General features: G+C 37.2%; 2 protein-coding genes across 5 annotated transcripts in view; one reads left to right on the top strand and one right to left on the bottom strand.

Moving 5' to 3' along the window:
- The window catches only part of NOSTRIN (nitric oxide synthase trafficking), a 45,871-nt gene extending 44,082 nt beyond the window's left edge, over nt 1-1,789 (top strand). For all 3 annotated transcript variants that reach the window (XM_036422061.2, XM_036422060.2, XM_036422059.2), the window contains 2 exons: nt 896-985; nt 1,578-1,789. In XM_036422061.2, the coding sequence (XP_036277954.1) occupies nt 896-985; nt 1,578-1,744 (257 nt within the window). In that variant the 3' untranslated portion in view covers nt 1,745-1,789. The remainder of the gene's footprint in view (nt 1-895; nt 986-1,577) is intronic.
- A 9,107-nt stretch (nt 1,790-10,896) lies between these two features.
- Nucleotides 10,897-17,316, bottom strand: SPC25 (SPC25 component of NDC80 kinetochore complex). Of its 2 annotated transcripts, none has more exons than XM_036422025.2 (7): nt 17,178-17,316; nt 16,239-16,391; nt 16,081-16,146; nt 15,126-15,272; nt 14,052-14,156; nt 12,773-12,871; nt 10,897-11,067 (listed from the first exon to the last, which is right to left on the bottom strand). In XM_036422025.2, the coding sequence occupies exons 2-7, from the start codon at nt 16,375-16,377 to the stop codon at nt 10,943-10,945; spliced, it is 681 nt and encodes a 226-aa protein (XP_036277918.1). In that variant the 5' UTR covers nt 16,378-16,391; nt 17,178-17,316; the 3' UTR covers nt 10,897-10,942. The 2 variants fall into 2 exon arrangements, with proteins under 2 accessions (XP_036277918.1, XP_045431509.1); XM_045575553.1 differs by lacking the exon at nt 17,178-17,316 and adding an exon at nt 16,512-16,534.
- Nucleotides 17,317-24,076: the final 6,760 nt, after the last annotated feature.

Below are 24,076 nucleotides of genomic sequence, written 5' to 3'. Positions count from 1 at the left end.
TTATGATTACTATTAAAATAATTTTTTCTCCAGACTTATTTTCTATATTCTGATATAATTGTTAATTATATAATATATACAGTCTATGTACCTCAAACATGTCAAACTCAAAGGCTAACACAGGCCAAATAAATAAGGTTTAAATTCATGTGGGCCACAAAAAACAAAAGCTTTAATTTTTATAAAAATGTAGGTTTATTTCAATAGAGACATGCTGAATACAAAGGGCTGAAATAAATGAGTCATCATTAACCTAAAATAATAGAACATTTTAATAAAAACTAGTATTTTTTTCTTGAATATTAACTTACCAGACACTGAAAAACTGCACAATAAGCATAACATAGATAAACCTATTTTTCTTGTTCTCCGAAAGCAAAATATTTCCCATTGTGCACATCAAACAAGTCAGTACAGCACTAATGATGTGGCAATCACATGCTAAAATATTCGTTGCCAGTATTAGTGGAGGGAAATGGTGCGCCTGTGCATAAGAGAAATGAATGCAACACGATTATATTAATCAGTCACTAGAGAACGTGGTTGTTTATTAATAATTATGTATAACAGGATGTTGTAAAAATTAAGTTATAAAATTTTTATTAAAACATTTCTTACATACCGATGTACTGGCTGGGGTGCAAAAAATATTCATTGTGTGCCTCATGCAGCTCACAGCCTGCTAGTTTGACATGCTTGATGTACATATTAGGTTTATAATAAATAGTTACTGAATCAAGGAATAAATAGTTTGTAAAATTATAAACTTTTCTTTTGAGAAGACTTCGATCTATATAAGCTCTGCACCACACTGCTAAATAACCAGAGCCCCCTGTCCTCTTCCTCTCGCTTACTGACCCAGCATTTGGTAACTATAACTTGCTCCAACTTTCAGCCTCCGTTGTGGCCCAGCATGGCAACATTCTTTGCAAAGCCTTGTATTCTTTCCAAGCCAGGCAAGATGATGAATTGAATTTGGAAGTAGGTAAGAATCATTCTCAAATGTTTAATTGCCTTCCCCTGCTGAAATCCTTAATTTGAATAAAACTTCTGTCTTAGTCCAGTAGCCATAAAGGTTACCACCATGTCAACTCAGTTCAAGTTTACAATCACCTTCCTTAGGTGATATATATATTATTAATTTCAGAGAGGAAGGGAGAGGGACAGGTAGATAGAAACATCAATTATGAGAGAGAATCATTGATCATTTGCCTTCTGCACACCTCCTAACTGGGGATAAAGCCCGAAACCCAGGCATGTGTCCTTGACTGGAATCAAACCTGGGACCCTTCAGTCCACAAGCCAACGCTAGGGCGTGATTCTGTTTCTAATCAAAATATATTATGCCGTGACTTAGCTGTCCATTATCTTACTCTTTTTTAATACGCTCTGCGTTATACCTGCTTCATAGAGAGGTGGTCAGTAAAGTTTGCTTCATCTGAATTACCTACAGAAAACATTGCTATCAGGTATCTCCTTGAAATCAGACTCTCCCGAAAACTGTCTCACCAATCGGACTCAGGTACGTGCTCAAATTGCAAAGACCCATTTGTCTAACTAAATGTGCATTTTCACAGGTGACATTGTGACTATTCTCAGCAAACAAGAAGAAGGATGGTGGTTTGGATCTTTAAATGGAAAAAAAGGCCACTTTCCTGCTGCTTATGTGCAGGAGCTCCCTTCAAATGCTGGATACACAGGCACAAAACAAGATTCTCAGCACACTGCCTTACACACCCTGTAAACTATACAACGTGACACAAATAAAGAGAAATGCCGTGATCTTCCCGTTTATCATTCTAAATGGGTGACGGGGTCCTACCTGCAGGTCACAGTGCTTTGTACTCTTGGTTATTTTTTGAAACAACGTCAAAAAGTGGGAGGATGAAGGAAGGCAGGGAAGAGGCCCATGGCTCCTAAATTTTTCGAATTCTTAGGAGACGCTGAAGATGACCCAATGCAACCCCTGGTGTCACAGAGAGAGAAACTCCAAGGTGGGTTTAGCTCCTTTCATGAAGTCACATCATTTTCTTGGAGCATAACTGATTCTAGGACTCAGGTGTCCGTTTCCTCTGGACATCCACAGTAGGCCTACAAGGGGTCAAACGGCCTAGGAAATGAAGAAAAACACAGAATAAGTTCAAGAAGAGCTCAGCAAAAGACGGGCAGATAAGACACCAGAGAAATAGACCCAAGTTAGGAGGTTGTAGAATAAAGGGTCAGAAAGTGAGGTCAAAAGTCTGAGTGATCACAAGTGGGGGTAGTAGACAAGAGGTCCGCATACTAGGTGGAGTTCCATCCTGAGCCAATGATGTTCTGAGGTGCTAGCTTCTTCTATACCTTCTTCCCACAACCAGAACTGCTCTTAGAGTGAGATCAAGTGCGAGCCAGAGGTGGATGGGGATCTGAGAGCAAGAGCAAAACAGATGGGAAAGGGTTAGGAAGGAGACTGCCTGCCTGATATCTTGCTCCTCCTTGTCTGTTTGGAAACTACATATGCCAATTTAGAAAGCAGAAATTCTATACTTCCCAGCGGGGTCATGAAAGGAATGCCCAATGCAACTTCCTAATGAAAGGTACTTTAAATGCTAATGAATCTCCAGTTTGGATGGGAAGTTTTAGAAATCAACTTTCACTAACAAATGGAATTTTTGGAGAAAAGAAGATTTATGCTGCTTTCTCAAATGCCATATAAAGGGAAAAGGTTGGGAACAAGAAGTAGACCCCAACTTTTCTTGAGGGTAACAATTTAGAATGGAGAGAAGTGATACAGCAGCATTTTTCGGAAAATGGCCTAAGTGAGCCTGGAGATCACACACTCCATTCAATGGAAAGTCATGGTGTTGATAGAAACATCTGGGTATTTTGTGCAAAATACAAAGTCTGGCATTGAAGGAGTAAGTAAACCCCATTCCATTTCTCTTCTGCCCCCTACCTTTTTTTTTTTTTTTTTTTTTAATTCATCAGACTATACTTTCAAGAAGGAATTTTTCAAAGCAAGGTACATATATTTCAATTCTGTGCATATTATACTCCTATAGGATATAACTAATACACAGAGATATTTATAGATACAGAAGGAGCTCCAGTAAAATTTGTTATGCAAAGCATAACATAAAGCCTAAAAGAATGGATCAGAAGTTTTAATGTCATCTTTAATGGTATAATAATGATAGCTTTCTGCATGTAGAGAGTGGGCTGAAAAATAGGCCATTAGACAATGAACAGAGATTTTTTAACTTATATTCAATATTTCCTTTCCATCTTACTTCTTTCCATTAGACTTGATAGATAAAAAAAGTATGTAGCAATTGACTACAGCCTACACTGAATCGTTTGTACAGAAAAAGTGATGATAATGGTGGTTGGGCCCTAAAACTTTGAAAGTACTTTTCAAAGAAAGATTCCTCTTCATAAATCAGTTTTACTTTATAAAAACATAAATGATTTTCCTATTTTGAAATGTTACTACATATTCTTTTTGCAGCTGTGATATGTAATTATTAAACTTCAAAGAAATGCTATAGTCTTAAACTAGATGAAATTCAAATATAGTTGGGCAAACAATTTTTATCTTTAAGATCTTTTTAGTAAGGCAAGAGTTTTCTGATTGCACAGATGGGGATGGTACCCTTAGATTTTGGTAAAAAAAAAAATTAAGTATATATTGTGAAGATTAATTATGTGTCCAAGGTTTCTATATAGAATAAGATAATTTAAATATTTTTAAACTCTTAATTAGGCTTTCATAATTATACCCCACTAAGCAGTTTCATATGTCAGGAAGTTTTTAGTGACATTGACAACCGGAAAAATAGGGAATATAGATGTCTGAGCCAGATTTTCACTGAAAGCATTATTCTAATTTATCTCCTTTCTAGTAAAAGCTAACATATCCATCACACTATCAACCAGAAGATTATTAAGTTCACTTTTTTTCATTTTCAATTACCCATACTAATACTTATAATGAATATTATGATCCATTCTAATTCATCAGAAAGTAATATAATATGCAATTTGGGGTAAATTTTATTGTATTATAAGGCCTTAAGTGATAATTATTTGAGCATAGTCTAGCTTTGTTCCCTCTTCCAAGAGAAAAGCCCGATTTTCCCAGAATGGCTTTGTGGGGTAATCAGCCTGATTTGGAGCAAGAGAAGCACTTTAGAACCAAAATAATATGCTCTATTGTCATTTGCTATGTGACATCAGAAGAACAGAATGTATAATCTTGGGAAGGTAACCAGGGGGCATAGGGCATGAGAAGGTTGAACCAAGGTGTGGGGTTAAGCAAAGAGCAGGAATATTGCAGAGAACGCAGCTACATTCCGGGGATATCAATGGTTAGAACTACTTGGATGGAGTGTCAGAGTTTCCCGTTTGTTGTGATCCTGTAAGCCAGGGGTTGAGGGGACGAGGTCCGGGTGAGCTGCCACTAGGAACAGGAGTGAGAATCAGTGAGCTAGAGAATCCAGGTCATGCTTATGCAGATGAGAGTTTAGCTCAGGGAAACTAAGTGATGTAGGTGCCTGCAGCCAGGGAAATCTGCGGAGGGATGAGCCCTATCTGGCCTCTGAAGGGATTGTGGTTGCTTTACCTCCTTAAAGGATTAGACTCGGGGAGTATTGGTTGTGTTACTGGTAAGTCAGAAATGGAGAACACAGTTTAGGTAAACACAGAGGCTTTCTTCTTCCTTTCTCCTAAATTGCAGATAGTATGTTTCTTCACCTGACCAGCTGGGAAGTTGGGTCAGAGGTGGGAGACCCAGAGGTTGAATGTCACACTTTAAGAAACGTGGTGGGGATGGGTTGAACTGGAGAAAATATGCTCTACCTTAACATATTTTAAAAGCATGTAATACTCTGTTTTAGGCAATTTTTATTACATAGTGTAAGTTCTGAAATATTATGCCCTAAAGTTGTAGACAAAATGTTACAATCTCCATTCTGTTATACATAAATTAGTATTCCTTCACCTCTATAATTCTTGATGGTGTTCCAATATACTTAACAGAATATCTGATTAGTCAGAACATTTTTAACCCCACTAGATAAGCTGAATTTGCTGAAATAAATCATAGGATTGTATTGAGGTTCATATCTGAATTCTATTCCATCATAAAAAATGCTTTGGAATTTAATTTTATTCCTTTTTTTCTAAGGTCATACTAAATTTTTCTTTTAAACTGATTAATGAATAGCCCAGCACATAAAGGTTAGACTCCTAGAATCACAGAGACAGGAAGCAATTTCAGAGATCATGTAGCCTAACTCATCTATTCACTCACTTGTTTATTTATAGTTACTCAATGAACATTTTAGTGTGGAGCTATGTGCCAGAGAATAGATTAATGATAAAGATTTAAAAAATAACTTGATCAGCCGAAACCAGTTTGGCTCAGTGGATAGAGCATCGGCCTGTGGATTGAAGGGTCCCAGGTTTGATTCTGGTCAAGGGCATGTACCTTGATTTCGGGCACATCCCCAGTAGGCAGTGTGCAAGAGGCACCTGATTGATTCTCTCTCATCGATGTTTCTAACTCTCTATCTCTCTCCCTTCCTCTCTGTACAAAATCAATAAAATATATTTTTTTAAAAATAAATAAATAACTTGATCAATCTTCAAAGAGTTCACAATCTGGTAGAAAAGACCAAAATAAATAAATAAATTGAATGGCAACACAAGATTGTAATATAATACAAAATAGTTCACATGTTCAGTCATGGTTGAATTGGATTATTTCCCACTTATTAAAAGTTTTATTGAGGTATAATTTAGATACAGTAAAATTACTCTTTTAAACACAGCTTACTGAGTTTGATAAATGTATAATCTGGCAATGTCCACTACAGTCAAGTTTTAAAACACTTCAGCACCCTCAAAACTTTCCTTTTTGCCATCAATCCCTGCCCCCAACCCTAACCCCAGGCATCCACTGAGCTGCACCCAGAAATGTACTTTGTCTTTTTGTCTTTTCTTCCTTGATTTATACACACACACACACACAATATTTTTTATTGTTTTTTTACAGAGAGGAAGGAGGATAGAGTTAGAAACATTAATGAGAGAGAAACACCAATCAGCTGCCTCCACACACCTCCTACTGGGGATGCGCCTGCAATCAAGGTACATGCCCTTGACAGGAATCAAACCTGGGACCTTTCAGTCTGCAGGCCAACACTCTATCCATTGAGCCAAACTGGTTAGGGTTCTACCTTGTTTTGTTTTGCCATTTTCTCCTCCCCTTCCCACCCCCTTAATCTGACCAACAAAAATAAAATTGCAAGTTTGGGAAACTACACAAAGTTCAATGTGGCTATATGAGAAAACTGGTGATCAAAAGGTTAAATGACTTGCCCAAGATCAAATATAGATTTTAACAGAGCAAAGACTGGGGCACATACTAATTCTCAAATTTTCCACAATACTGTATACATGCTGGAAGACAGAATTTTTCACAAACCAAGCTGGAGTATTTAAGATTTACCATTCTACATATATTTCTTTGAATCTCAAATATTGCCTCTTTCCAAATTCTTATGAAAACCTATTCAATGGAGTAAAAGAACTTCTCCCTTGCAGTCTTCCATTTGTACAGCTTATCCTCAGCTGCTGCTTTCAGCACGCCTAGTTGCTAAGGAAAGTGAGGACCTGTGTCTAAACTCTAGACATTCTTCATACCAATCTACACCACATATAGTTCATAGGCCACTGCAAGAAAGAAGCTGTTAATAGATTATATATCCTCTAGGTCACTTACAAGAGCAAGAAAGAAGCTGATGTTAATAGATTATATATCCTCTAGGTCACTTACAAGAGCAAGAAAGAAGCTGATGTTAATAGATTATATATCCTCTAGGTCACTTACAAGAGCAAGAAAGAAGCTGATGTTAATAGATTATATATCCTCTAGGTCACTTACTTAAATGGTGGACTCTTTTTCTACTTACATAAAACCCTCATCTTTATTCAACAAGAAAGAACCTTGTTGCCTATTAACTCATCAGTAAGCAAGAATCACTTGTGCCCTAACTAGTTTGGCTCAGTAGGTAGAGCGTCGGCCTGTGGACTCAAGGATCCTAGGTTCGATTCTAGTCAAGGGCATGTACCTTGGTTGCAGGCACATCCCCAGTGGAGGATATGCAGAAGGCAGCTGGTCGATGTTTCTCTCTCATCAATGTTTCTAACTCTCTATCCCTCTCCCTTCCTCTCTGTAAAAAATCAATAAAATATATATATTTTTTTAAAAAAGAATTACTTATAAGACTATCTTTATCTTCTATAAATTACTGAACATCTCAGCAACATGCCTGCAGGTATTAAGTCAACTCATTTTCCAAGGTATAATATTTTATTTTCTATTAAATAATTTCTTATTGAGTCTACATAACTTGTTCAACATTAACAAATATTTATCAAGCTCCTACTATGTGCTGGGCACTATGCTAAGTGATAGCCAAATAGGCAATTTGCTGTCATCGTCCACAAATTAAAACATAACTGTCTCTGTTATGTTAGGAATTTTCTGAATTGGAAAAGAAGCCACATTTTCTAATCCTCATTAGCCTGGAAATAAAAACTTCAAATCTATTAGAACACTTGAGTAGGTTTTGTACTGATTAGTTTTTTGTAACTTAAACTATTAGTGATTGAATTTAATTTTAGAGATCTCACTGTTCTATCTTATTACAAAATGTGGCTTAGATTAGTCGGCCCCATTTGGGTTACATTTCAGAATTTTACATGAGCATATTTTTTCCCATTTAAGAAAATCTCATTTCTTTGTATCCTATGCCTTATTTCCATATCAGGAAGATTTTAAATGCTTAAGATTGTTATGTCATTTTTATTTTTTTTTATTTTTTTTTTAAATATATTTTATTGATTTTTTACAGAGAGGAAGAGAGAGGGATAGTTAGAAACATCGATGAGAGAGAATCGATCAGCTGCCTCTTGCACAACCCTTATTGGGGATGTGCCCGCAACCAAGGTACATGCCCTTGACCGGGATCGAACCTAGGACCTTTCAGTCCATAGGCTGACGCTCTATCCATTGAGCCAAACCGGTTTCGGCTGTTATGTCATTTTTATAACGTATCATCCTAAATAAAATGTATAAAGAGAGCAAGTTTAATATGATAGCTTGGTTTGCCTTTCATGTGTATTTGTAATCATTCAAAGTATAATTTTCATAATGTATTGTCTTTGTAAAAAATATCCAAACCTGTAGAGAGTTTTTATGAGTTTGAGCCAAGCTGACAACACGTGCTGGGAAGCAAGATCACAAATGCTCCACAAAATCAATTTTGTAGCTTCTTTTATGCATTTGAAATTAAGAAAGGTACTTAAGGAAGGTTACCGGGAGGTTGGAGAAGCAGAGATTGGATTACAGGATAGTTAACAAGATTACATACTCTCATGAGACTGGTTTCAGTTTATTCAAAGGTGTGTTATTCTAGATGCACAGAAAAAAACGGGCAGGGCTTGCTCAAGGCAAAGATAAACCTTTTACTAGAAAGTTACATGCCTGGAAGTGACTACCCACCATGACCCGTCCAGTTAGAAATTTATGATCAGAACACCCTGTGAGGTTACTTTCCATAGACTCTCCTTTTTTGTCCACAGTATCAATTTTAAAATTTAAGCTAATGTATTAATGACATTAGCTTCAAAATCTTCTAGGGTGACACAAAGTAAACCTCAAAAATTAAGGCCTTAAATTGATTAAATACATAGACTTATGTATAACTCAAAGGCCGTCCATTCAGCATTTCCATAAATACCTCAGCTGACGAGGCCAACACGCCTGGAAACTTCTCAGCCAGTCACATGGGGCCTAGAGACCAGGCCCTCTGCTGTTTTTCCTGCAGCCGGTCTTGTCATCTTAGTGAAGCTATCTCACATTGACAATACATTATGAAAATTATACTTCGAATGATTACAAATACACATAAAAGGCAAACCAAGCTATCGTATTAAACTTGCTCTCTTTATACATTTTATTTAGGACCCAGGCAAAGTCTATTTCCCTGCTTTCAAGAGTTTACCTTTTCCCCGTTAATCATTAGACTTCTATAGAAACACAAAGCCTAAAACAGGTAAGACTATTGTAAGTGGAACACTGCTCCAATCTCTAGGGCAGTTTATTAGCCTTTCATCTCTGCAGAGACCAAATCAGTGGTTCCTCAAAGCTGGCCTGCACTCTGGGGTATGTCAGTGAGCTTCCCCAGTCCACAGAATTCTTCTTAGATAATTTCGAGTGTCTGAGCAGAGCCCTGAGCCAAGTCCTAGGCCTGAGAGAGGGTGCTTCTGAAACTCTTCTTACTCTAACTAGACAAGGGGCCTGAAAATTTCCCCAGATGTCAAGAAGCAGGTGAGAAACTGAAGGCATGGAAGCCATTGTTCCATGACTTTTTAGGTGTGTCCAAGATATCTTGAAGCATATCATGTGGCCTCCCTTATAGCCAGTGTACCTAAATACAACCACACTTACAAACAGGACAATATCCTAGAACATGTTGGCATTTCAGCTTCCAAGACGGCAAACTTATATCCAGAACACAATAAACAGTATATTACAAAATGGAAATTGGTTATAAATGTCCTATATTTACATTTTCAAAAATATAACCTTTTTTTAATATCTTGGTAGAATACTGCCAACATTCTTGATATGAAGGTTAATCCTTTAACTGTGTGAGATAAAAATATGCTTTCCTTTATGACACTAGGATAATAGTACCATTTAGTAGTGTTCATTTTACCAGGTACATTTCAAAATCTGCCAACCTTAGGTTGGGCCCACCCTCCTAAGTTTTTAATATTACTGGTCCATGCTTAGAAACCAGAGGCACAGTGTAGGCTGTACAAATTCCTTTTCACAGGCAAGCCATATATTATCCCTGCCTGCTATAAAAAAAAATATATATATATATATATATATATATATACACACACATATATATATAATTTTACTATGTAAACTATAACATATGTAATATACATAACACATATATAAAACTTTATCTAAAATTACATATGTATATACACTGTCGATCCTTGAACAACTACAGTGGTTAAGGGCTCTGATCCGCATGCAGTTGAACATCCATGGATAATTTAAGTCAGCCTTCTATATTTGTGGTTTCCTAACTACAGATTGAAAATACTGTTTTTTAGCTATACTTGGTTGAATCTGCAGATGTAAAACCCAGGGATATGGATGGATGACTATATATTTACTAGAGGTCCGATGCACGAAATTTGTGCATGGGGGAAGGGTGTCCCTCAGCCCAGCCTGCACCCTCTCCAATCTGGAACCCCTTGGGGGATATCTGACTCCCTGTGGGATTAGGCCTAAACTGGAAGTCAGACATCCCCCTTGCAATCCAGGATCGCTGGCCCCTAACCACTGACTGCCTACCTGATGGACCCCAACTGCAGCACCCCCTTCACCCCCGCCAGCCTGCTCATCCCCAACTGCCCCTCTGCAGGCCTGCTTGCCTCCAACTGCTCTCCCCTCATGACCTGATCGACCCGAACCGTTTCTACCTTGGCCTCGCCACCATGGCTTTGTGGACAAGGTCTCCTGGAAGGTCTCTCGGTCTAATTAGCATATTACCCTTTTATTAGTGTAGAAGATTGAAAAACAATCCACATACAATTGACCTGAGCAATTCAAACTCGTGTTGTTCATGGGTCAACTATATATGTATATATTCTTTCATTTTAAAAAGAACACATTTGACTTTATAAACTTTATTTCCTAAGATTTTAATTAAATACTTTAAAGAAACACAGCATACAGACATGTAAAAAAAAAAAAAAAAAAAAAAAAATCCAAAAGGATTACAGGCAAGCTATATATGATGAGAATTCTTTTAAAGAGATAAAAATAGGGGAGAAAAATAAAGTTTTTATTTTATGTACTATTTATACATTAACTATGAACCATAGTACTAAAAGCTTTTCGAACATTGGCAAGAAAGGCTGAAAAATTTTTGGTCTTCCTTAGATTCTCTTGAAATTCCGCTAGGCATTCAAGATGAGGAGCACTATCTGACACTAGAAGAAAGAAAAAAAAGACAATTTGAATGAGATTTTTTTTTATGGAAGAGAAGTTTCCCAATTTAGATGCTTTCATCTGATTCAAATAATCTTAATTCCATTTTATTGAGTTGATTTGAGCATAGATGATAGATACACCTGATTTTCATATCTTTTGAACCTTTCCTCTGCTTAATCACTAAATATTCAAATCTCTGTTCTACAATCTTGCTTTAAATTTAAACAGATGGTAGGCAAGGGATTGAAGAGCTTAGTGGTAAAGAACAGAATGCCATTTCCCATCATCTTTCCTGTACATTTTAATTAAACTATTTTTAACAGGTTTGTGTGTGTGTGTGTGTGTGTGTGTGTGTGTTAAACTGTTAAGTCACTTTTCTCTACAGAACTTTAGCCTGACTTGTAGCATCTTACCACTGAATCAAAAAAATTCCAACCCTTAATAACTTACAATTATAGGGAGGAGGGGTCTGAAGTCTCACAAATGAGAGGGAGGTCATTAGAAAATGTGTTCACTATTCCAAAAGTGGCATTTACAGGACTTACTAAACAAAAGATACTCAAAGTCACAAATAACAGTTCCGATCTCATATGCAGCTGAATGATATGGTACATATGGGAGCAAGCAAGTCTCCAGGGAGGTGGGTCAAAGGAAAGGAACAATCCAGCATTCTCTACCATCAACCTGTCCTTTGTTCAAGGGGAAGAAATACAACATCAGATCCTGCTCTTTGGTAGAAATTGTTTAGGAAACAAGGCCCATGACCAAAGCAGAGAAAAATAAAAAACTAGTTGGTTCCAAAATTAAACTGTAGAGTCTATTTTAACACACTATCAAATACTGACACTATGAAGCAACAGAGGAATCAAATTTGGAGAAAATTTAAAAGCTAGGTAAGAGGTTTTCTGAAATTGCTTCTTAAAATTCAGCACTCATTAGATTAGGAGATGTTTACCTAGAGAAAAAAAGGTCAAATTTTTGTGCATGAATTCGAGTCCTAAAATATATATTTCATTGGGATAGGAACTGGATCATCATGGCACATTGCAGAGCCAACTAAACAGTTCACCTGAGTATGTGTCTCCTATAAATGCTTTAATGAGAACACAGGCACCAAAAGCTGAGAAGCATTTTCTGAGTTTCAATAAATTAATCACTTTCAAAGGGAATTAGAAGAATAAAAAATAATTAAATATATTTCCATCCTCTTTTTGTTCACACTATCACCAATCATATATATTCCCCATAAATCAAAAATCATCTGGCCTGCTAGAGAATCAGTAACTCAGATAAATTATCAGGATAGAATTTTTCAGGATGGAATAATTTTGTAAAATTGATTTCTGGGGGGGACAAAGATTACCAGATTCTAATGATTTCACATTTAGTTTTAAAATCACCTATTTGGAAAAATTATAATGTATTCACATTGAGGTCATATCCGTTACAGCTTTGAGTTCTCTAAAAGGATAACTCATATTTCACAATATAGTGACTTTTATCTTTTAGCCTTTTCCGTCACTGTGGCACTGTGCCATCAAAAGTCTATTATAGTCACAGCCTTTATAAGATAATATCCCCAAAAGCAAGACTGAAAAAGAAAACAATAGCTGTGGGGATATTATTTCATCCTATTTATATTGTGATTCAAGTAATATTTTGGGGTAGCAAACTTAAATACCCGTTATAGACAAGAGGACATACCTTCATAGTCCCTTGCTTCATTTAGGTGCAGACAAAACATGTATGGGCTATCAGGATGCTTAGGGTCAATATTAGTGAATATAAACTGCAATTTATCACCTGAAAAAAGAGATTAAATTATTTAATGTGAGAACATTTTAGTGTCAAATTTTTTTGATGGGTATGTGCTTTCTTTTCTCTGGTCAATCATTAAATACTAAGTATGTATAGAATGAGGCAAAAATAGGTTTGTAGTTGTGAGTATACAAAATAATTTATTCTTATATTATAATGAATTAATTATTGTATTATTTTCCAAAAGCTACCTTTGCCCCACCCTTTATATTCACTTAACCCAGTGGTTGTCAAACTCCGGCTCGGAGCCACATTAGGCTCTTTGGCCCCTTGAGTTTTTAGCAAAGGCCAGCTTAGGAGTACCCTAATTAAGTTACTAACAATGTACCTACCTATATAGTTAAAGTTTAAAAAATTTGGCTCTCAAAAGAAATTTCAATTGTTGTACTGTTGATATTTAGCTCTGTTGACTAATGAGTTTGCCGACCACTATCTCCAAATGTATGCCTTAATTATTTAAAAAGTATTGTAGTTTACATATGACACCAAAATCACAAATAAAAGAAAAAAAAACATTGTACTTCATCAAAATTATGACTATATGCCGAGTCCAGTAAATCTTTCTGGCAAATCACCAAACATGATGCTAATCTTGGGGACTCCCCACACAGTAAATAGTGCTATAAATTGGTGTATATACATGTAAAGGCCATTGGAATATTAACATGCTTTAACCAGTAATTCCTCTCTAGGAATTCCACAGAAATTATACAAAAGAAATGGAGTAGTCTACATTTACTGGAGTACTTCTAAAACTAAGAAACAGGCAGAATCCAAAAGTTAACTTAGAGGCAATACATGTGCCATAATATGTTAATGAAATGAATTATTATACCATTTTAAAATTTACCGTTATAACAACTGGAGAAATGCTAATCATACAATACCAGTATGAGCAAAGAACAAAAATTGTTTGCATGGTTGTCAAACCATACCCAAAATACATTTATTAAAATATTGGATAATAAATAACCAAGGCATTAGTACTTAGGTTATAGTGATGAAAATTTTGTAGTTTTTCCCTACTTTCTAAAAAGTTAATAATATAGTCATTATTTTACTTGAAAACATGAAATATTTTTACTTTTAAAAAATGTTTTTAATTCTACTTTACTTAAAAAATGACACACCTAATTTCCTGTTTTGTTGACATTAATATACTTACCATAAATTTTTCGAATTTCTAGTCCAAGTCGATCTTTAAATATGTCTACAGACTTCTGTAACCTTTGCAACCTCTCTTCACTCGTTTTTTTAGCAGTGGAAATAGCTGATTAAGAAAATAGACACACTATCAAATATTTTAAATAATACTCAGTGCTCATTTAAGAACCCTGAAAACAACTTTAAAAATGATGCCAAATGAATCTGTTAATTTGTATTCAGTTTCTATCTCTACCAATTAGCAAAAGGAGCTTCTGTTCATTCAAGATGAAGGCAAAACTGTGTGAGAAAATATACAAGAAGTGAGAGGAATGTTTTATTATACTTTATCACGTAATAGCAAGAATAAATAAGTTTGCATGGCTGGCAAAGAAACAGACTTCCTTTATACTATTTTTGATTAGCCAAGAAATTGCTTCATTGGAAAAATATTCTATTTTTTTAAACATAACTATTTCTCACAAGAAGTCAGCTTTATTTCATGCTAGGTTAGAATTATTCTTAAAACTAGCACATTATGTCCTAAGTAATACATAGCAGATAAGAAAAATAATGTAGGCATAAAAATTCTGTAAGAAAAAACATTAACAAAACAAACTCTGCTATTTTCAAGAGATTTGAGATTTGATTACTTTGTGAAAGAAAACAAGACTCCTTTCTAAAGGAAACACTCATTTGAGTATAAAAGTTTTTTAAACAAAGAAATTTTCCAGCATAAAGAGGTTGCTTAATAATTTCTGTCAGAGAATGCAGGGTCCAGAAATTTGTTATCTTAATGATACTATGGCTTCTCGCAAATAAATCTTGTTTCATGAAACTGTTTCCTACTATACTTAATTAAACTCACTGATTGACTTCATTGTTACTCTGGTTATATAAGAAATCCAAAGGACCTTGAAGTAAAACAGAAAAATAAAACCCACTCAGCTACTTGCATAGTCCCCTTACAGAGATGAGTCCTGGCATAATATCTATTTTGGGCAATAAATTGCAGAGAAGGCAAAATAGAGTTGTGAACCATCACCACTTTGACATTTAGATTGATGTTTAAACATGTGCACAACTGAAAACTTACTTTCCTTCTTCCTAGCATATTCTTCCTTAAGATCCTGGATAGTTGTAGTCAGTACTTCCAAATCCTGCTTTTTGCCATTTACTTCACCAATCAACTTTAACAAGTTATCTTTTTTTTCCTGAATAAGCTTATTCTGCCTGCAGATCTCTGTAAAAAGCACAAAGCATTAGCTGGAACATAAATGCTTTGTCCTCCAATATGTACCTAAGACAGACCAAAGTATTGACTTTCATAAGATTAATACAGCACATTTTAATTAATATCTCCTAATGATAAAAATTAAAAACAAAAAAACAAAAAGAATCCTAATGTATTCTTTTCTATTTGTCTTTGAAAATAGAAAAAAAAGATAAAAATGCTTTTTAAAAAAATACCAAATAAAAACAAGAATTAAAAAATCAGATGATCATGACCCTTGCAACTCTCCCCCTTCAAATAAATCCTATATAATAAAGAGGTAATATGCAAATGGACTGAACCAGCAGGAGGGCGGGGCAGCAAGCTACAGGCGGGGATGGGGGCGGGGGAGGAGGGGATGGGGGGGGGGGGAGTAAGAGGAGTGGGGAGTTATGTGCAATGGTGGGCCAAAGGGCCAGCTGAGACAAGCAGCAGCAAGCTACTAGCACATGGATTTGCGCACAAGGCCACTAGTACAGAAATAAAACTCACTACCAAAGGCTAAAGGGGACAAAATAATCAAAAAGGGGGACAAAATAATACTTTTTATATAACATTCAAAAACCACAACACTAAACAAAATATTGATAGGTTAATTCTGGAAGGTGGGAAAAGAGAAAGGTATAACATGGGATGTCCTATTTATTATGAATACAAAATATTTATTATTTTCATAATATATACATATTCACACACATTTATTCAGCATACATCATGGATTTCATAAAGATGTTTAATATTAAAAAAAAACCTCTGAGATCTACAGATTGTCACATACGATTTTGATATTCTAGATACATCTGAACCATTCGCTCTTCTTCCTTCAATTTCACAGACAGCTTTTCTGAAAGAGAAATTGGAATGGATGTTTCAATTCGGCTGAAATAACAGTAAAAAGCAAAGAACAACATAACGTTACAAACTAACGTTAGGTACCTGTAAATGCTTTATTGATGTCCTTGTAGGCATCTCTTAGTCCCACCATCTGACAGGAGGTGTCGTTGACATTGCCTTTGAATTTATTCCAAAATTCATTTATGCTTTTATCCAACAGGGCCAGCTCATCCTCCACCATGTTGTAAGACAATGCTACAAAACAAGCAGAACACGCACTGCTGGATCTTAGGTTGCTTGAATCACATCAGGCGCATATTCCAATCAACTGTATGTTGGCAGTGTGACCTTTGCTAGAAAAGGTTAGCAACTTACTTCTAACTCTAGATATTCCAGAGCAGCTCAGTCACCTGGACTGAACCAGGGTTAAAGTGCGGCAAGATCCAGGGCACCTCTACCTCCGAGAAGTCCGCTGGTAATGCAGCTGCACAGGACACTCCCACGCTCTCTGACCCCGGGAAAGTGACGCCGGCTACATTTTTCTCACAAGAAAACTTGGTGGCATTTAAGGAACCTCCCAACTCTGACACTTTCAATTCCAGCCTAGGTCGCCAAATCCCAGGTGCCGGCCCCTCCTGGAGGACAGACCCACACCCCTGCCTCCCGCCCAGGCCAGGCAGGGCGCCGTGAAGGGAAGACCGGAGCGGGGTGCAGTGGGTGCAGTCCAGGCCCTGACCAAGCCACCTCCACTCTCCTCTCCGGCCTCGGCGTCCGGCACCGTGAAAGTCTGTCCTGCAGGACTCAGGTGCCACCAGTTCTCTGGACGCTAGAACCTTCCAAAGACCTCAGATCTCCCCGGGCACCCACCCACAGCTCGCTCAGCTTGGCTGCTGCTGCCCACCCGCGAGGCCCAGATTCACAAACAACAGGACGTGCGTTCAGACACTCCCTTCCCCACCCTACACACACACATCCGCCCCCAAATCCACTTTCCTCCATCGCCATGGCGGTCGGAGCCCAGCTAGCTCCCACCCCTCTCACCTTCTCCGGGAGGCCCGGGCCCCGCCGCCCTCGCCGCACCAGACGCGAACCGACCCAGCTGACCGCCAGGCCGCGGACCCACCTCCCTCCGCCGCGCCAACTTCCCTATTTCAAATCTACCGCGCCTTCAGCCTCCCGACTTCCGGCGCCTGCTCGTCTTCTGATTGGCTGGCGGCATAGGTTTTTCAATGAAGGGATTGGTTGATGTAGCCACGCCCCTCCGATTCTCGCGGAGAAGATAGGGGAGGGCATTCTGGGAGTTGTAGTTCTTTTTTTGAAAGCTAGCTTCACTCGCAGCTTGGCTTAGGAAAGTATTAATAGTTCCTGGAGGACTCTCCCTAGGACTGGACATTCATCAGTTTCAATTAAAGGTTTCTGCAACAAATATAAGTATCGGACTTTACAATTGTATTCTGTTACCAAGTATATACCCTCTTCTTTGGCACTACCCGTAGCTTAAATAAAGCTAATTAAAAATAATAAAATGAATAAAAATTCTCAGACCACTCTCTCTTCCTTTTGAATTAAAAATTCTGAAGTTGAGTCCCAGTAATCAGTGTTTTAACAAGCTCTCCAGGTGTTTCTTATGCATGTTCAAGTTTAAGAAACACTGCCTCACACATACCTCACTCTTTAAGCCATCTATAAAATATCTTAATTCTGCTATGAAGAAAATTAATGGTACTGATCAATGGGCAACTCTGTCCTTTGGTTATCCAAAAAAAAAAGTTATGATATTTCCAGAAAAAAACAAAAACATTATGAGGTTAATGGAAGGGCTACTTGGGACAGCTGTAGCTGGGCCACTTATAATAGTGTCATTATGGAATGCCAATATTCCTGGGATGTCAGCCAGAATGTAATTATTCTCTAAAGTCCCTAGAGTCTAAACTTGGTCTGAACTAAATTCATTTTACATTGAAAGTGACACTGGAGAGATCTCAAGTACAATTAATTGTAGACAAGGCAGACAAGCGTGGGGTAAAAGGATAATGACCATGAACAGAGACATTAAAGGTCAATGCTTCCAAATATTTTTGTTTGCTGCCACTAGCAACAAGCTAAAGCCAAAAATCTCTGAATGATATTGAATTGCAGTGAGCATTATAACTCAGAAATGAACGGTTCCTCTATGATAAAAATATATTTTATGATTATGTAATATTTAGTTTCACAAAACATATTGAAGAAGTTCTGGTCTCTGTCTTACAGATTGCAATTTAAATAAAACAGGCAAAATTTACTGCAAATTGAAAACTCAGGAAACTCTAAATGAATTAAATTAAGAAATCTCTGCAAAGAACTGGAATTATTCAACTATTGGAATTAACTAAAAACAAAGCAACCACACATAGTTTGGGGACTGGCTATAGTATTAAAATATTTTTTTAAAAGTCATTAAAGAGAAGGAAGTCATTGCCTAGCCGGTATGGCTCAATGGTTGAGTATTGACCTATGAAATGGGAAGTGGAAGTTTGATTCCCAGTCAAGGCATCTGCCTGGTTTGTGAGCTAGATCCCCAGTATGGGGGGTGCAGAGACAGCCAATCAATGATGCTCTCTCTCATCTTTGATGTTTCTATCTCTCTTTCCATATATATATGAAGTCATCACTACAAGCAAATTATACTGGGTGGATTAGACTACCGAAGATAATTCTAAAGAAATTGAGGAAATGAAGGGATCCTGAATGTAGGAACTGTGAACAGTGGATGTCTTATGCTACACTTGTTCAGATCAGGATTTCTCTGAGAATCTTGTGTGAGAGGTCTAGCTTTCTTCCAAGAAATCTGCACATGTACTAACATTCTATATATGGAAGTTAGGAAGTTCAATGACTTCTAAATTAGTCAAATTCAGGCTATGGACTCCTGGCCTAATGATTGATGAGATTTGGCTAACAAGAGACCCCAAAGCACATACTTTTAAACATTTTTACTTAAAAGTGCTTTTACTTGCACAGCAAAGTTCTAGTCATTGAACAGAACATGGAGGAATTAAATACAGACTTCTAGGACAGCAGGAAGAAAAAAAGTATTGACCCAGAGGAAATGGTGGCTGGCCATGCAATTTTCTAAAGACTCTCATTATGTGAAGAACATCTGGCTTGATTCTGAGATGCAACAGTGAACAATTCAGGTTGGCTCTGCTCTCTTGGAGTTTTTGACCAATTGAGGTTTTTGACCAATTCAAGTATTTAGATTAAGTATTTTGTGTGAGAAAGAGAGAGGCTATGATGAAGAGAAGGAGCTGGGAGAGAGAAAGAGGAAGAAGAAGAAGAGAGAGAGAGGGAGAGTAGGAGGAAGAGACAGATGTCAGTGAGTAAAGGAGAAGCAACAGAATGATGTATAAGACTGAAATTTTATCACTTTGCCCTACTTCCATTCTGATCAAGAATCTCACCATTGAAGATCAATTCCACTTTTACAAGCTATTTGGCAAAATAAGAATAACTGATGTTAATTATAGGTAATATTTTTATGCTTATATAGATCTTAGATTAAAAAAGATAATGAAAAGGATATTCTAAAAGAGGGAATACAAGAACATACCAAGCACCCAAGGGAAAGAGTAGATAGTACAGAGCACAAATAAAGTAACTGATGAAAAAAAAATGTCTTACGATAGTGATAAAGTAGTATAAGGAAGAGTCAATAGGGTGCACAGAGTATGACATCTTGCTCTGGGACATGTAGCTTCCAGAATTGTGGGGAAATATATTTTTATTGTTTAAACGACCCAGTAAGTTACTTTGTATGTCACCCTAGCAGACTAACACAGGTGTTTCAGAGAAAACACTGTTAAAGGAATGGTGAGGATGCTGATCAGAGAAGGCATCTCTGAGGAAGTGCACATAAGCTAAGATATGAAAAGACTAAAAATGATGAACTATGGGGAATAAATAGGTAGCAGATCCTGTTAAAAGGCAAAAGAAATCAAGGTGCTTTTGCTTTGGTCAATTATATTTAGCCTACAGAACCTAATAGTCCTTGGGATACAATCTTTCTAAATTAATTGTCTAAGACGAAAAGCTCATGTGCAGCCAACTTCATCACAGTTCACAGACTCTGAAGTATTCAATGAACATGAAGTTGAATTTTTAATTGTAAGACAAAATGTATTTGATATCCTTCACACCCTGAGGTGAGGACAAGACATTTCTGAAGAAAATGAATTTTATGAAATATGTAGCTCAAATACTTCATAGAAATAGAATAAGTGGAAGTAATGTTCTTTCTTATGGCTCATCAAAGAGATTATGGAAATTATAGAACCTGAATATGCAAATCAAAAGGCAGTAGTATAGGGTCTGATTAGTCAAGGTTAAAACCTCAGATAGAGCAGTGATATGCCTGAATAAATTGATTCTTCTTTGGTAAGCAACTATATATCCTAATTTTAACTCAGTGGATAATAAGGATTATGAATCATGAGATAGACAAGGGATCCCCTTATTTCTTGATGGGATATTACACAAACAACTTCTGACATATGGTCACTCATTTTGTCTTGTGAGAGACTGAATATACAAATGGACAAGTCAGACCAAGTATGACACTAGAACGCTGATCCACAACCTCTGAAGCAACCTATCCAGAACGGTCAAGACTTGATCAAGACTACCAGTTTCACTATATTTTCATCCCTGCTTCCAACTAAGGACCAACCAGAGAGAGACAAATATGCATCCTAGTCAATCACATAAGATGCTCTGTTTCTAATTAATCAGCCCCATCTTGCCCGTGCCCATAACCTATAACCAAAGCAGACCTGAGGCCTTCCTTGTGTTTACTATAGAGCTTTCCTATTCCTCTGCCTGCTTCTGAGTCTGTCGAATGCAAATGACAGTGGCCATATCTTACTATAGCAAACTCAAAATAAAGAGCTTATGTTTGTTCTCATTTGGAGGGCCTTCACTTATTTCCATAGTTGACTTTCCAGAGAAGAAAATGTCTGCTAGGTCCCAGAGTCAACAGAAGAGGATGGGAATTAGAGTCACTCTCAAGTTTTGAGGTGCCCCCAGCTTAGTGCCACTTGATATTTCCCCCAGGGAAGATGTCAGAAGCTGGGAAGGTAACAGAAACCACTGACCTCCCATTACAATGGGATGGGATAACCCATCTAACAGAAGTTCAAAGTGGTGAGTATATCTCAAAGTTCTAATGATCTGGCAGCTAGCCAGATGTGCCCATGTATTACCTAATTCATAGACCACACAGAAAAGCTTTATAGTTGAAATGATACAGTTGAATTGGAGGTCTAGATAGTTGAAAGCATTTGAAACAAGCTGGTTATAGCACCAACTATTACAGCGTTTTTCAACCGCTGTTCCGCGGCACACTAGTGTGCTGCGAGATGTTGCCTGGTGTGCCGTAGGCGCAGACAAGACAAGAATTTTATAATTTTTCACTATTTTGTTTACTTAATATTTCATAATAAAGTAATTATAAAATACTTTCCTTGTGTTTATTTGATTCCTATTCAAGAGAATTACTTTATATATAGTCAATATAGGCACAGAGTTAAATTTTTAACATTTTCTAATGGTGGTGTGCCTCATGATTTTTTTCATGAAACAAGTGTGCCTTTGCCCAAAAAAGGTTGAAAAACACTGAACTATTATTCAATTTCCAGCTGGTTTACACCTCACCAATATTGGCCTTAGGTAACCTGGATACAGCCTAGACTAGGAAGAAGCATTGCTCTGGAAATAAAACTTAGTCTCCAAATAGAGTCGCTGCACGAAAGAAATGACCTGGAGAAGATTACTTGTCCATTTCCTTATCACTAAAAGGAAGATTTCTAAACCACTATGGAGTTAAAATAAAATAATATGATAGAGTATTTTTAAAGGATATTAAGGTAGAGTATTTTAAATAATTGGAAAAGCATAAATGCAAGACATTCTAATGCACAACTAAGTTTTCAGCACAGTTCATTTTACCCCAACACATACCTCATTCAGATCAGATTTGCACACTAGTGGGAGAATCAAGAATGTGTGTTAATTCATGGGCTGCCTGGGGAGAAGCAAAATGTGGGGAAGGCCTGTGCTGTCTGACTACTTCCTGGTTAACCTCCTGCTGAAATTATAAGAATGATAAAGGAGACTGGTGAGGCTCTCAAAATGGATGAGATTAATCTTCATTTCCTGGCAGCCATATAAAGTCACTTTCTGAAAAAATGACATGGTGCTACTTGCAACCACACTTTGTGACTTTACATCCACAGAAACCAGGCTGGATCCTAAGCTTCTTCCAGGTCATTGTTGCAGAAAACTCAGAGGAGAAGGGGGCCATCATGCTGTGTTCTAAAAGGAGTACATGCCAATGGTCACCACTGCTTCTCCTTTTCTGGCCCCACATTACCGAATTTGTATACAAACTATCATCAGCTGTATAATTTCTCATATGATTTAGGTTCTTTTTTTATTCTAGAGGTAGATTCTCTGACAAGATAAATCAATTAATGCAAAAATCAAATTTAATAGGAAGATCCAGTTATAACCAATAATTTACATACTAAATGTCATGGATGCTTCTTTCAGGTTGACCTTTGGCAGATGGAGGGGCTTACTCTGAAAGAAAAACAGGTAGAGTATGAATTTCTTCATCAGGTTGATTCTTAACCATGACTGCACATTGGAATCACTTGGAATGTATTTTTAAAATACCAGTGACTGAGTCCCATCACTAGAAATGTAGTTTGTCTAGGATAAGACAAAGGTATGGCACTTAAAAAAAAACAACACTCTGGCCAAAATTGGTTTGGCTCAGTGGATATAGCATCAGCCTGCGGACTGAAAGGCCCCAGGTTCGATTCTGGTCAAGGGCATGTAACTTGGTTGTGAGCACATCCCCAGCGGGGGGTATGCAGGAGGCAGCTGATCAATGTTTCTCTCTCATTGATGTTTCTAACTCTCTCTCTCTCCTTTTATCTCTGTAAAAAAAAATCAATAAAATATATTTTAAAAATAAAAATAAGTAAATAAATAAATAAATAAATAAATAAATAAATAAATAAATAATCACCTGAACAGTTTAATGGTAGGATCTCACTCATATGTGGAATCCAATGAACAAAATAAAATAACAAACAAAATAGATCCAGACTGATGAATCTCAGAGGGAAGGAGAGTGGGTGAATGGGTGAGGAGAGATTTACCAAAGAACCTATATGTATATATACATAACCCGTGGACACAGACAGCTGTGTGGTGAAGGTCAGTGGCAGAGGACAGCTGAGAGGGAGAAGGGATCCCTGGGGAATAAGAGGGAAGATCTATAGTACTTTCAGACGTAAAGATAAACTTGCAAAAAAAGGAGTTTAGTGGTAGTGAAAGCATTTCTTCTGGGAGAGTCAACAGAGCCTGGGAAGGTACTGATAGACACTGGATTCGTTGCAACAATGGTGCTGTAAAATGATGGAGCAGGACTTCAGGAGAAGTCCAAAGTGGTATTTACAGCAGGGGAAGAGTTCCTAGTGAAAGAGGCAGTGATTAGCAAAGAGGACAATCGGAATGGTAAGTATGGTTACTGCCTCCCTCCTCTGCCACCTGGTGGGGCTTCTAGGCTTTCACAGGCCCCTTCACAAATGTCTTTCGCTCTTCATCCACCATCTCATTTCTGACTGGGACCCATAGTTCTCTTTGAGCTGTCCTTCTGTTTATTCCCAATCTACATGTTTGTTTTGGTGTGTCCCCTGTAATTGTACGGAACATTCTGCTTTCAACAAATCATTTTCCTGATTGTTCCAAAGCCTTTTGAGTCTATTTCTGTCTTTCTCTCACATGAGCACTCCACAGTGTTCTTAATTGTACTCTCTAGTCAATAATGACTCAACCCTAACACAGTTCTTTTAGCAAAGTGACCTCCATCTCTGCTTTCTTGCCTCATAACA

The sequence above is a fragment of the Pipistrellus kuhlii genome, unplaced genomic scaffold, assembly GCF_014108245.1.
Source record: "Pipistrellus kuhlii isolate mPipKuh1 unplaced genomic scaffold, mPipKuh1.p scaffold_m20_p_7, whole genome shotgun sequence".
NCBI lineage: Eukaryota > Metazoa > Chordata > Mammalia > Chiroptera > Vespertilionidae > Pipistrellus > Pipistrellus kuhlii.
The sequence above is the reverse complement of the archived record's forward strand: the minus strand, read 5'-3'. Positions and strand labels throughout refer to the sequence as shown.

Coding starts and splice junctions, on each gene's coding strand:
- SPC25 (XM_036422025.2), bottom strand. CDS start 16,377: ATGGTGGAGGATGAGCTGGCCCTGTTGGATAAAAGCATAAATGAATTT. Junction 12,872..14,051: donor AGAAATTCGAAAAATTTATG/GTAAGTATATTA, acceptor CTCTTTTTTCAG/GTGATAAATTGCAGTTTATA. Junction 11,068..12,772: donor TGAAGCAAGGGACTATGAAG/GTATGTCCTCTT, acceptor TCTTTCTTCTAG/TGTCAGATAGTGCTCCTCAT.